The sequence below is a fragment of the Myodes glareolus genome, chromosome 3 (genome assembly GCF_982192425.1).
Source record: "Myodes glareolus chromosome 3, mMyoGla1.1, whole genome shotgun sequence".
NCBI lineage: Eukaryota > Metazoa > Chordata > Mammalia > Rodentia > Cricetidae > Myodes > Myodes glareolus.
Genome location: NC_142028.1, coordinates 64,175,271 through 64,188,002, shown reverse-complemented (window position 1 = coordinate 64,188,002; position 12,732 = coordinate 64,175,271). Strand labels below are relative to the sequence as shown.

General features: G+C 46.6%; 1 protein-coding gene and 1 non-coding gene across 2 annotated transcripts in view; both read left to right on the top strand.

Annotated features, from left to right (window-relative positions):
• The window catches only part of Snrnp40 (small nuclear ribonucleoprotein U5 subunit 40), a 35,386-nt gene extending 30,044 nt beyond the window's left edge, over nt 1-5,342 (top strand). The window contains exons 9-10 of the mRNA XM_048434240.3: nt 3,199-3,302; nt 4,851-5,342. Coding sequence (XP_048290197.1) covers nt 3,199-3,302; nt 4,851-4,900 — 154 coding nt within the window. The 3' untranslated portion in view covers nt 4,901-5,342. The remainder of the gene's footprint in view (nt 1-3,198; nt 3,303-4,850) is intronic.
• Nucleotides 299-438, top strand: LOC125400554 (small nucleolar RNA SNORA48). Its single transcript, XR_007231993.3, has one exon. It is a non-coding gene; the product is annotated as a small nucleolar RNA SNORA48 (small nucleolar RNA).
• Nucleotides 5,343-12,732: the final 7,390 nt, after the last annotated feature.

Here is a 12,732-nt window from a genome sequence, read left to right as displayed (position 1 = left end):
AACCCACTCTGTAGACCAGGCTAGCCTCGAACTCACAGAGATTTACCTGCCTCTGTCTCCTGATTGCTGGTATTAAAGGCGTGTGCCACCACTGCCCGGCCATGCTTGGAAATTTTTAAGTCCTTTTTTCTCCTGAAAAAGTTTAATGTCAGGAAAACTGGACAAGTATTCAGGGTGTTTGGGGCAAGTGGATAGCTAAGGGAAAGAGTGCTATGTTAATGGTTTGAGTCTCAGAGGTTTAAAAAGCTACCCTAAAGAATCCAAGAGATTTTCTATTAAGATAAAGAAAACTTAACCCTACCCCCTGGCAATGGGCAGAGACATCTCCCTGGTGGCGGTGTTCTTACATCAGCTGGGGGCAGAGCAGTGGAGTCCTTTGTTCATCCTAGCTGATGCCTGACTCGGTGGCCAAAGCTGTTTCATGCCTAGGGCACATTAAAAAAAAAAAAAGACACAGAAACTTAGGAAATAGTCCAAGGAGCCTTGCGTGGTGCTTGCCTGTAACCCAGCACTCAGGAAACTAATCCAGGGTCAGAATTTGAGACCGTCCTGGAGTGTATAGTGAGACTCTGTCTTTTTAAAACAAAAGTACAAGAAGTTTGCATCCTCACAGAGTGGAAAGCGTTCTTAGTATTTTTATATCATTTTCTGTAGAGATGGTATGTTTCCCCTTGTAATTGTATCATTTTAAATTGTTTTAGATTTATTTATCTTTTTTGAAAGATTTTTAAAGCATTTATCTAGCCATATCTCCCTGTATGGGTGTCTTGCCTTCATGATTGTCTGTGGACCACTGCTGTAGAAACCAGAAGAGGATGTTGGATTCCCTGAATCTGGAATTAGAGATGGTTGTAAGCCACCATCTGGGTGCTAAGAATCAAACCCTAGTCCTCTAGAAGAGCAGCCTGTGTTCCTAGCCACTGACCCACTTCTCTCCAGCCCCTAATTGTGTCTTTGTTTTGTTTTTCAAGACATGGTTTCTCTGTGTAGCTCTGGCTGTCTCTTTGTAGACCAGGCTGGTCTGGAACTCAGAGAGAGTCACCTGCCTCTGCCTCTGCCTCTGCCTCCGCCTCCATCTCAGCCTCCCAAATGCTAGGATTAAAGGGATGATGAGCCACAATGCCCAACACACATTTTTCATTTTACAGTGTCCTCTCATTCCTCTTCTTTCTCACCATTCCTTACATGAGGATGTGTGGCTTGGTCAGAAGGAAGGCCTATCCCCTCTGTTGGGCTGGGCAGGATTTCACAGTCCACCTCATCGGTTAGCCTGAAGTAAGCAAGCAATTCTATTACATAAGTAACCTGGTTTGTACCAAATGTTGACATGCCCAAATGTGGAGAGGACAAGGAACTCTCTAAATTTAGCATGTAATTGGCATCCATGAAGAGTGAGGCCTTAAAGTAAACCCTTGGAGATCCAGGCTTCTGCCGACTTCTGTGTACTTGAGAGATAATATCCACCTCAGAAACCCGCTTTCCTGCCGAGTCTGGCTTTGGCAGATTTCCCCTTTCTGCCTACAGATAGATCACTTCCTTTTGTGCACTTAACCCTCCACAGCCCTGTTCAGACACTAGCCAGGCTGCTGATTTCATGTGACTCTAGCTTTATAATACGTGTACACATAATAACAACAGCAATCATTAGTTCTGTGTGCCAGACACTTTGCATATATTCTTATTTTTCTCAATAAACTATAAATTCACTTTTTCTCCATCACTATAACAGAAGGAAGCAGTTGTGTTGAATTATCTTGGTTCGAGAAATAAACAGGCTAACTAAAAGATAAAACAATTATATATTTATTTATTGTAAGGGGCAAACTCATGAAACAGGAACGAGAAATCCAAGCTCAGCTATGCTGTGAGGGAACCACACAGAGAGGGCGTACCTGGGGCATTCCCTTTTCCTCTGGGTCCCAGAAAGGCACACCCTAACTTGGTCCCTCCTCCTAAAGTTAACTGGTTGACAGAGATCCCCCATTCACCGTTGTCTGATTACCTAGCTAGTGAATCTGCCCTGGAGCTCATCCCGGCTTCTCTGATTCCAGTGCTGGCAGCCTTCCACTCTGCCCTTGGTGGGCATGAGGGACAGTGATTTGTGCATGACAGGAAAGAGGGCTTGAGCACGGGCTAAGAGGCAGAGAAGGGTAGGGTTCTGCCTCTTGTCTCAAATTTGCTATAGCCAAGGATGGCTTTGAATTCCTTGTCTTCCAATTTGCTCCTTCCAAGCACTGGGTCTATAGGTGTGCGCCAATATGCCCAACTACTCAGGAGCTTTACTCATTTGCGCTGGAGCCTAGATTATGAGGCTGTGAGGTGTAATTAATAAGCCTTGTTTGTTTGCTTAGAGGGTAGATGTAGTGTCTGCACTACGGGATGGTACGCGAGCTGGGAACCAGGTTGGAGACTTAAAAACACATGCACACAGACAGAGACGTGGGGACACGGTTCATCCTTGATACAAGATTGCCTACTTTAGCTCAGCGGTGATGGCACATGCCTTTAATCCCAGCACTCGAGAGGCAGAGACAGGCAGATCTCTGGTCTGTAAGAGCTAGTTCCAGGCCAGGCTCCAAAGCTACAGAGAAACCCTGTCTCGGGGGGGGGGGGAAACCCACTTTATTGTACTCAGGGGCAGCTTATATAGATAGGGCTCTGGCCACGCCCCAGCTCTCGAGATCTTTCAGCTGCAGACTCATCAGAACCCACTCCCCTGCCATCAGGGTCTCGTACTCAGAGCAGCTGCAGGCTGCTCAGAGCAGAGGAAAACAAGTTGTTTACAGGGAATTCAGGGCCTGGTGGTCTGCAGTCCCCAACAGGTAGAGGGTCTGGAACATCTCACAACATATCCTGGGCTGGCCTCCCTATTCCCATGGCTGGGTTGCAGGTATACATACCGTGCCTAGCTTGTGTGGGTCTTAGTGAGAGTATGCCTAGGTTTGTGCCTTTCCTCTCACACCGCGTTTGCAGCCTATTACGAGCAAGCTGTACCAGTAACATGGATATGTTTGTGTTTCTATAATTTCAGGATTTGGTTGGTTTTAAGCCCCCAGATACTCTCTATTTACTTGGTACAGTTCTAGTTTCTAAAACCCAGAGTATAGTTCAATAAACAAACATTCCCATTTCACTTCAAGACCCAGTGTCCTGCCCGTCTTCTAAGGGATCTGCACTTGTCGTTATGGCCTCTTGCAGGTTTGTGTACGTGTGGGACACCACGAGCAGGAGGATCCTGTATAAGCTGCCTGGCCATGCTGGCTCCATCAATGAAGTGGCGTTCCATCCCGATGAGCCTATCAGTAAGTCCATATCTGCGCTGACTGCTCCAGAGGAGAAAGCAGCCTCTCCCTGGGACTTGAGGGAAAGAGGCAGGCAGGGCTATTGTGTGAATCTAGTGCTAATTTGGGTTTTGAGGTATTTTGGTGTGGGGGTTTTCAGGGGTTTGGGTTTTTGTTTGTTTGTTTATTTGTTTGTTTGTTGTGGGGAATTGTTTTTTGTTTTGTTATTTTGGTTTGGTTTGGTGTTTTTGTTTGGGGGAGGGGTTGGCCGAAAGAGAAGGCAGTTGTCAGCATAAAGGGAGATGCCAGTGCTAAAGCAACCTAGGATTTTCTTAGTACACTAATATTCGGATGAAATTGGAAACACGCGCGCGCACACACACACACACCCCGCCTCCAAACAGTTTTCTCTGTGTAGCCCTGACTATCCTGGAACTCTGTAGACCAGGCTGGCCTTGAACTCAGAGATCTGCCTGCCTCTGCCTTCCAAGGGCTGGGATTAAAGGTGTTCTCCACCACCGCCACTCAAAACTAAAAGTCTGTTTTCTCCAGCTAAGATCTTACTGTGTAGGCTTGACTTGGCTGTTGTTCATTGTGTATCCCCTGCTGATCTCACCCTTGAGGGAATCTTCCTACCTCAGCCTCCCAAATACTGGGCTCTTCAGAGGAACCCACCACATAAACCACAGGAAGGGATTTCAGGGAGAGTCAGTATGAAGTAATAGCAGTATTTATTTCAGAAAAGTTTACTCTTCATTTAAGTGGGGTGCTAACAGAAAAGCCTAGAAGGAACACAGGCATCTTCAGGGGGATTGCTGCCATCTATAGGCCTATCTTGGAATTGCAGCCCTAGATGGTGAGTGACATCTGTTCTTCACCTCAGAGAAGGCTGACTAAAAGACTGGGTTCTTTTGACAATTCTCAGTTCAGGTTCTCTCCATAATTTACTCTCTTGGAGTGGCAGGGACTGTAGACAAGAATGACTTGTGAATATTTAGATTAAAATTATAATAAATTTAGTTAAGCTGAGTAATAGGCTTTAAATTTAAAGAAAAAACAAGTTACCTTTCTCCAGGTGTGTGTGTGTTAAAAAAAAACAAGCAGAAGCATATTGACTGAGTGGGTGGACACTTGTAATCCCACCCCTGGGTGGGTAGAAGCAGGAGGATTCCTAGAGGTTTGAGGCTAGTTACTCTACATCACAAGCTCTAGGTCAGCCCAGTGGATAAAGAGACTGTCTGAGGAACCTTGTCTGAGAAAGCCCCAGCCCCAAAACATGCATACACACCTGCACCTGTGTGTGTCTGACTCCACAGACATAGACAAAGAAGATCCTTTCCTTGGGTCTGACTTAGAAGAGCTTGAGGTTCCCATGGCATAGCCGTCCTTGGAGTTCCAAGGCAGCTTGGATTGAAAAGCCAGGCTGCAATTTCCTGTGTGTAGTGTTTAGGAGAATTCAGGCTAAATCCAATTGCTCTTACATGTCACAGTTGTCTCTTGACACAGGGCCCTTGAGCTCCAAGGGTTCCCAAGCCTTCACTGTCTCCTGTCTTGTTCTTTTTCCCTCAGTCCTCTCAGCATCCAGTGACAAGAGGCTGTATATGGGTGAGATTCAGTGAAGATGTGGGATGGAAGGCTTCCCGGCTGCGTGACCTGAGGCTCATGCTACATTATGGCCAGAGTCATATGGTGTCCAAGCTGACCTGCCTTCAGATGACCGTCACTAGCAAGCAGCTGGAGGTGATGGCCGTACTCCAGCAACCACTTGTACCCCATTTACAGAACAGCTGTGGCCTCTGGTACCACCTGCCACATTTCAGGGATTGGTTTCTTTTTTTAAAAAAAAAAAAAATAATACTAATAAGATTTCTTCAGAGGGACAAACATTGGTTTGAGGTCTCCTGTTTTTTAACCTATGCTGGAGACAAGGAATGTCAGTTGAAAATTGTTGAATTTGTTCTCTGTTTATTTTAAATTGAGTAACTGACTTGTATGATAATTTTCTTTCTTGTTTGAGTCATTTTGTATTAAAAATCCAAACAGATAACCTTTTTACAAGAACCTTGTGTCTTAGATTTCTTATTTCCTGCTGTTTTTTCTCTGGGGCTTGATTGCTGTAAGTCAGAGGAAGTATATGTATATGTCCGGTAGATACAATCCATCTGCTCTTTAGAGACTCTGTTTACTTGGAGTGTCCCCCCACCCCCGCTTCTGTTGTCGGTTTCCTCACTGTTGTGAAAATGACAAGGTGTAATTATCAGCAGCAGATACTTTCCTATAATTGCAAGCAGAGCATCCAGAAGGTGATGAATGAGGCCCAGAAGGGCCTGGCTCTGGTTCTGTCTGCCCTGCCTCCTGTCCAAAGCACTTTCCTTAGCAGCAGTCCTGTGCTCGGGACTCCTGGGGAACCAGAGCTGAGCTGTAGCAGCCCCAGCCGGGGCCCTTGGCCGGAATGCAGCTTCCTGAGCCGCCCAAGTGGGAGATGGGTGTTTTCCATAGGCTTTGACCATGGCATTTTCTGAGACTTTTTATGATCCTGTTTACTTGTCTGACTTTCCTGATCTGACAGGGATGTTGAGAAATGCTGTCATGTGCCTTCTACTAAGACAGGTTCCTTCCTCCCTTGGGTCTCTGGTTGACCATGTCCAGCACACAGACTGGCACTAATGAATCCATCTGCTCCAAGGAAGTAGAACGTATATTTTTTTTAACCTTCTATCTCAAAGCAAAAGTCTTCTTATCTTCAATAATTCTGGGCATGTTTGGCTTTAGACTTTGGGCTCATGAACTTAAATCATATTTCTCATAAGTCAAAGAGGATGCTGCCGTGGGTTTAGAATATAGTCATTCAACACCACCAAGCCCTGTTATGTGACAGGCAAAGTCATCATTGCTGAGGACAGAGACGGGAAAGATCTTGTCCTTGCCATCATGAGAAGTGCATAAACCAGTAGAAAATATTGTTGGAAATAAACTACCTTTTTTTTTAACTGAGCACATGCCAGAGATTTATTTAACTTATTAATGAAGAAGCCAGCAGGATAGTAAAGCTCCCAGAGCAATTACTTTTAATACAGTGAATGAAGTTTGAGTAAAGCACACTGGAAACACAGGAGGAAGCGATTTATCGAGCCTGTGAGAGAACAAAGAGGCATCCTGGATGCTGTGGTTATGCTTGGGTTATGGACAGCAAAGGAGGAGGGCTGTCTAAAACCAGACGCAAACCTGAGGGGGTGGGGGTGTCTCATGAGCCAGAGAAGTGTGCTTGGAGACAGGGACAAACCGAAGCAGCCAAATCCCATAGGGTGGAAACTTCAGGTACTTGAACCTGTAGAGTGAAGTTTCCTGAGGTGTGTTTCACAGACTTCACATACTCTAAGTTTAAAGATTACCCTTGTCTGATATATTTGGGAAAGATGAGGGGAGAGGGGTAAACAACATGAACCTGGTTTCATTACTTGAGCCTTTACCATACAGAGTACTGTGTACTGTGCTATCAGGACAGACAGGGCATGCAACTAAATCCCAGCCCTTGGAATCCAGAGACAGGACTCCTCTGCTACATAGCTGGTTGGAGGCCAGCCTGAGTTCAGGTGCTAGAAATGGAATAAAAATCCAGATGCAGTGGGGCTCATTTATAATCCCAAACACTGCTGCACCGAGATGAAAGCTGGAGATGGGAATTGTCCAGGCGCTCACAGGCCAGCTGTCCTGAACCCACACAGCGTGACAGACACGGGAAACCCTGCCTCAAAACAGTAACAAAGTGGAAGAAAGGAACTCACTATGCAGGGTGGGTGTCATCTGGCTGAGCACTAGTTAATTACCTATATGGCTATGATGACCTTCTCCAGGAAAAACGTGGTCCTGCATGTCTTCAGCCTGATCTTCATTCCTCAGAAATCACAAGTAGCTTTTTTTCAAATTTGTCTTTATTTTACGTGCACCAGTGTTTTGCTTGCATGTATGTTTGCGCGAAGGAGTTGGATCCCCTGGAACTGGTGCTATGGATAGGTGTGAGCTGCCATGTGGAATCCAGGATTGAACCTGGGTCCTCTGGAAGAGCAGCCAGCTCATAACCACTGAGCCATCTCTCCAGCCTACTAGTTTATTAACACTCCTTTTTACATGTGATTTAAAAAAAAAAAAAAAAGGTTTATTTCTTGTGTACAGTGTTCTGCCTGCATGTGTACCTGCAGACCAGAAGAGGGCACCAGATCTCTTTACAGATGGTGTGAGCCACCACGTGGTTGTTGGGAATTGAACTCAGGTCCTCTGGAAGAGCAGGCAGTGCTCTTAACCTCTGAGCCATCTCTCCAGGCCTTTAATTTTTAGTCTATGTGTATGTCTGTTTATCTGTATGTGCATCAAGTGCATGCAGTATCCACAAAGGCCAGAGGAGGGCATCGGATCCTGGAGAGCTGTAGGTACAGGCAGTTGTGAGGGACCTGGTGTGGGTGCTAGGATCTGAACTCAAAGACTGCAAATGCTCTTAGCTACAGTGCCATCCTCTGGCCCTCTTTAACCCTTATTAACACCAGATCCGCATGCCTCAGTCCAGCCCCTCCTCACCTCACTGTGTGTTTATAAGCATGGTGTGTATGTATGGGGACCTGTGCCATGTCACATGTGAAGGGCACAGGTTAGTGGAGTTGATTCCAGTCACCTTTCCATGGGTCACCAGACTCACACCAGTAAGCCCCTTTATGTGTGTCGGGGTGGACACCTGCCACGGTGCACATATGGAGGTCAGAGAGTAACCTGGAGTTGGCTCTCTCTGGCCATGTGGATCCCTTGGGTTGAGCTCCAATTGTCAGGCTTAGCAAGGCCTTTCCCCATGGAGCTGTCACCAGGCTCTGGCTCTGCACTCCCAAAGGCCTCCCAGTCCCTTGAAGAGTTGGTAGTGGCTGAAGGGTGGAAGGGCTCAGAGGCTGAGGGTGTTTCCTTCAGCCCCTTCAGTCCTTCCTAGTTCTTGCAGGGCGGAGTAGGAGTCATTAGCAGGAAATGGCCCTACCACTTAAGATTGAGAGAACAGAAGCCCTAGCCTGGGAATAAAGATTTAAGCATAAAACATCTCCAGGGGGTGAAAATTGTCTCCTCACTTTGGGAGAGATAGATTGCTCCCGAATGAGTAATGACATCTCTGGCTTTCAGTTAATTTCCCTTTATGACTTCAGTCTCGGGCACTTAATACTGCGGGCACTTAAAGCCAAACTTCTTTTTCACTGGGTGGCTTTTTGTGAGCTGAATTGTGAGGGAGGCGTGTTTTCAAGTCATTTTTTCTACACACACACAAACACCAGCACATTATTTCTTCTAGCCCATGGCCCCAGTACTGTCTGTCCCCAATGCCCCCACAGCTGGTTTACAAAGAGCTCATGAGAGCACAGGTTGCCTCTGTCTTCCTTTCCTAGTTCCCCTGGTTGCAGAGACAGTTGGCCCTTTCAGGGGAGAGAAGAGAATCCCCTGTGATGTCAGGGACCTCAGTCAGGGATGAGTCCCCAAAGAGGGAGACCCAGTCATCCTTTGTCCTGTGTAGTCAGATGACAGGCAGAGCTGACTTACCCAGAGCCAGCTGTCAGTTGTTTCTTCACATCAAAACACAGTATTTACAGGCCACGTGGTGGTGAGGCACACATTTAATCCCTACACTTGGGGGCAGAAGTAGGCAGAGCTAAGTGATTTCAAGGCCAGCCTGGTCTATGGAGTAAGTTCTAGGATGGGGAGGGCTACAGAGAAACTCTGCCTCAAAAAACTGAAAAACCAAGAAACCCAAAACAGTATTTGCTAACCAATAGGCCCAGAGTCTGCTTCTTCGCAAAAGGAGTGGAAGTGGGGAGGCAGAGGTAAGAATTCCTGAGCCATGTGGACTGTGAGAATTTGAGCCTTAGGGGAACTCTGTCGAAAACTTGGTTTGACAGGACTGTTTCTTCCAGCGAATTTTGGACGGGTTTGCTGGGTTTGATCCCTCGCACCAAGAACCTGAACATCCCAGGACAGCTAACATCCCAGGCCAAAGTGTACCGGTCCCTCTTTCTGTGGGACCAAGTAAAGCCCCGTGTTCTCGTCCGCTATCTCTGCCTACCTCACACATGTGACCCTTCTCTGACGGCATCCTGAGGGAACTCGTACCCTCTGTATTGAGCCCTGGGCTGGACCAGACTCTACGCTTCAGGTATTTTCTCATTTCACTCTGGAGCTCACCTGGACTCTTGTGTCATTCTTTAACTTGGGTCAGTTTTGTTCCTCAAGGGACATTTGATGATACTTGAAGACCCCTGTGGGTGTCTGGCAGAGACCAAGGCTACACAGAGAATTTGCTACTCCAGAAAGTCATTCATGATGCTGTTGAGAAAACCTGCTGGGCTGGAGAGATGGCGCAGTGGTTAAGAACACTGACTGCTCTTGCAGAGGACCCGGGTTCAATTCCCAGCACCCACATGGCACATTCACAACTGTCTGAAGATCCAGTTGCTGGGGATCTGACACCTTCACACCAATGCACATAAAATAAAGTTAAATAAACCATAAAAAATATTAAAAAAAAAAAAGAAAACCTGCTTTAGAACCGTGAAATTCATTCATTCTTTTGGTTTTCCAAGAGAGGGTTTCTCTGTGTCTTTTATTCATTTTGTTTCCATAGAGGTGATTGAAGTCAGGGCTCCAGGAATGCTATGCAAATATTTTTAAATAATTTATTTAATTTTTTTATGTGCATTGGTGTGAAGGTATCATATAAGATCCCCTGGAACTGGTCTCCATGTGGGTGCTGGGAATTGAACCCAGGTCCTTTGGAAAAACAATCAGTGCTCTTAACCACTGAGCCATCATCTCTCCAGTCCCGCTATGAAGTATTTTATAACCATAGGGCAGTGGTTCTAAAAGTGGGCTTTCCTGGGCCAGCGACAGCAGCAACACTCAGAACTTCTTCAAAATGCAGTTTCTAAAGGCCAGGCAGTGATGGCACACCTTTAATCCCAGCACTCAGGAAGCAGAAGTTAGGTGGATCTCTGTGAGTTCAAGACCATCCTGGTCTACAGAGTGAGTTCAGGACAGCCAGGGATACACAGAGAAATCCTGTCTAAAGAAGAAGAAGGAGGAAGAGGAGGAGGAGGAAGATGAAGAAAGAAGCAGCTTAAGGAGAAGGTGATGTTCAACAATCTGTAATTTGTTTGTAATGCTGGTAATTGAACCTCGGACTTCATATGCTAGGCAAACTTTCACCTGAAATACATTTCCCAGCCCGCAGCATCCTGGTGGAACTGGTTCACCTTTGAGAAGCACTGTGTTCAGAAAGTGCTGATCTTTCTGATCCTGCCCAGGGCCACTGCAGAGGCTTCTTCTGTTTACTCCATCATTACCCTTCACGATCCTCTGGCCTTTGAGGCTCAGCGCTGTGCGATGCATTATCCCATGGGGCAATAAGTTCAAAGAAGGGAAGTTACTTACCCAAGATCATCCCACTAGTATGAGGACAGCCGGCTTTTAACCTAGCTGGATCCTTTCCAGACACCGCAGTGTGGACTTTAATGGCTGTTTCTTGTCTTGAATGCTCACTGGAATCACCCGGGGAGCCTTTAAAAGCCCAGACTCAGGCTGAGCTCCAGGCCAACTGAACTTGAATCTTGGCCACAGGCCTCAGGAAAGCTCCTTAGGCGGCTCCAATGGGCAATCAAAGCTGAGAACACTGGTGCTGGCCATCCTGTAACTACACCAGAAGGCAGCATAAAACCAGCGACACCCCCCCATACACACACACACACACACATACACACACACACACACATACACACACACACACAACACCCCGTTACCCACAGTCTTACAAGAAAGCCACTGGCTTCTCCCCTGTGCTATGTGAGCTCCAGAACCTCGATCAAAGACCCTGGTTGGACATAAATTCAGGAGCTTAGCCATAGTAGCGCATGGTCATCTCTGCCCGGTGAACTATGAAACTTTATGTAAAATAACCCCCTGAAAAGGCCCTGATGTTCAAATGTCGATGCTCAGATAGAACTGTTCAGTGAGCCATCTCCGGGGCCTTCTCAGCACTGCCACTTGGTGATTTTAAAGTGGCCTTTCCTGAGAGTCCATGAGGGTCATCTCAGACTCCGACAGACTGGTGACAGAAAATGACACGAAGTGGAAAGCCAGCAGGGGACGGGGATCCCATCAGAGAGGGCCTAGCCTGAGCTGACTCCATCTGCTGGCTTTCTGCTCTTGGCCCTGGGACAGCTTGGTGCAGCATAATGAAGGCTCAGCAGCAGTGCGGGGCTGCTGGGAGAGGGCCTCACCTCATCTCTCAATGTCCCTGCTCAGCTGGCCTCAGGGCCTACTTGAGCTGAAAGCCCATGTGTCCTCCAAGGGCTGGTGGGAGAGGATATTTGTCTCAGCTGTCAGCAGACTCTGTGCGGGAGACTTGGGGCTCCACAGCCCAGAAGAGGTCACTTTCTGCAGCAGCATTTAGGATCCTGACCTTCCATCTCTGTACAGCCCTGCCCTATCCTCCATCCCACCCCACGCCTTTCTTTCTTCTTCTTCTTCTTTTTTTTTTTTTTAATATGATCTCACTATAGAACCAGCTACTGAGGTGTAATAATTTGATTGGGTTTGTTTTTTGTTGTTGGTTGGTTGGTTTGCTTTGATTTGTTTTTTGAGTCAGAGTTTCTCTGTGTTAATAGTCCTGGTTGTCCTGGAACTCACTTCATAGACCAAGCTGGCCTTGAACTCACTGAGATCCACCTGCCTCTGCCTCCTGAGCACTGAGATTCAAGGTGTGTGTGGCCACCGCCTGGTTTCAGTTTATTCTTTAGTGGCTGGCATTGAATCCACTAAAGCCTTGCAGGCTCTTAAATGATAGCAGTATCTTTGGTTTGATGGAACCTTGGCCCTTGTACGTGCCAGACAAGCATTTTAACATCAGGAATGTCTTTTACTTACATTAAAATTTTTATTTTGTGTTATTTGAAGCAGGGTTTCCCTCTGTAACCCAGGCTGGATTGGAAGTCACTATTTAGTGCAGGCTGGAACCAAACTCCAGTCAATCCGCCTGCTTTCAGTTTCTCAAGGGCTGAGACAAGTAAGTGTCACCAGGTCCAGCTATTTAGTTTTCTGGGGTTTTTTTTCTTAACATGTATTTATTCTTTATGTGTCCACATGTGTGCTTATGCGAAGACAACTTGTAGGAGTCAAATCTCCACTTTCAACATATGGGTACCAAGATTCAATCTCAGGTTGTCAGGCTTAAAGATGGGTACCTTTTCCTCCTCATCTAACTCACCAGCCTCCCCCACACCCTTTGAGACAAGGTCACGTGTACCCCAGGCTGGTCTCTCATTAGCTGTATACCAGAGGGTGCTTTGAATGTCTGATCCTCCTGCCTTCATCTCCAGAGAGCTGGGATAATGAATTGCTGAACCCTGCTTTATGTGATGCTAGGAACTGAACCCAG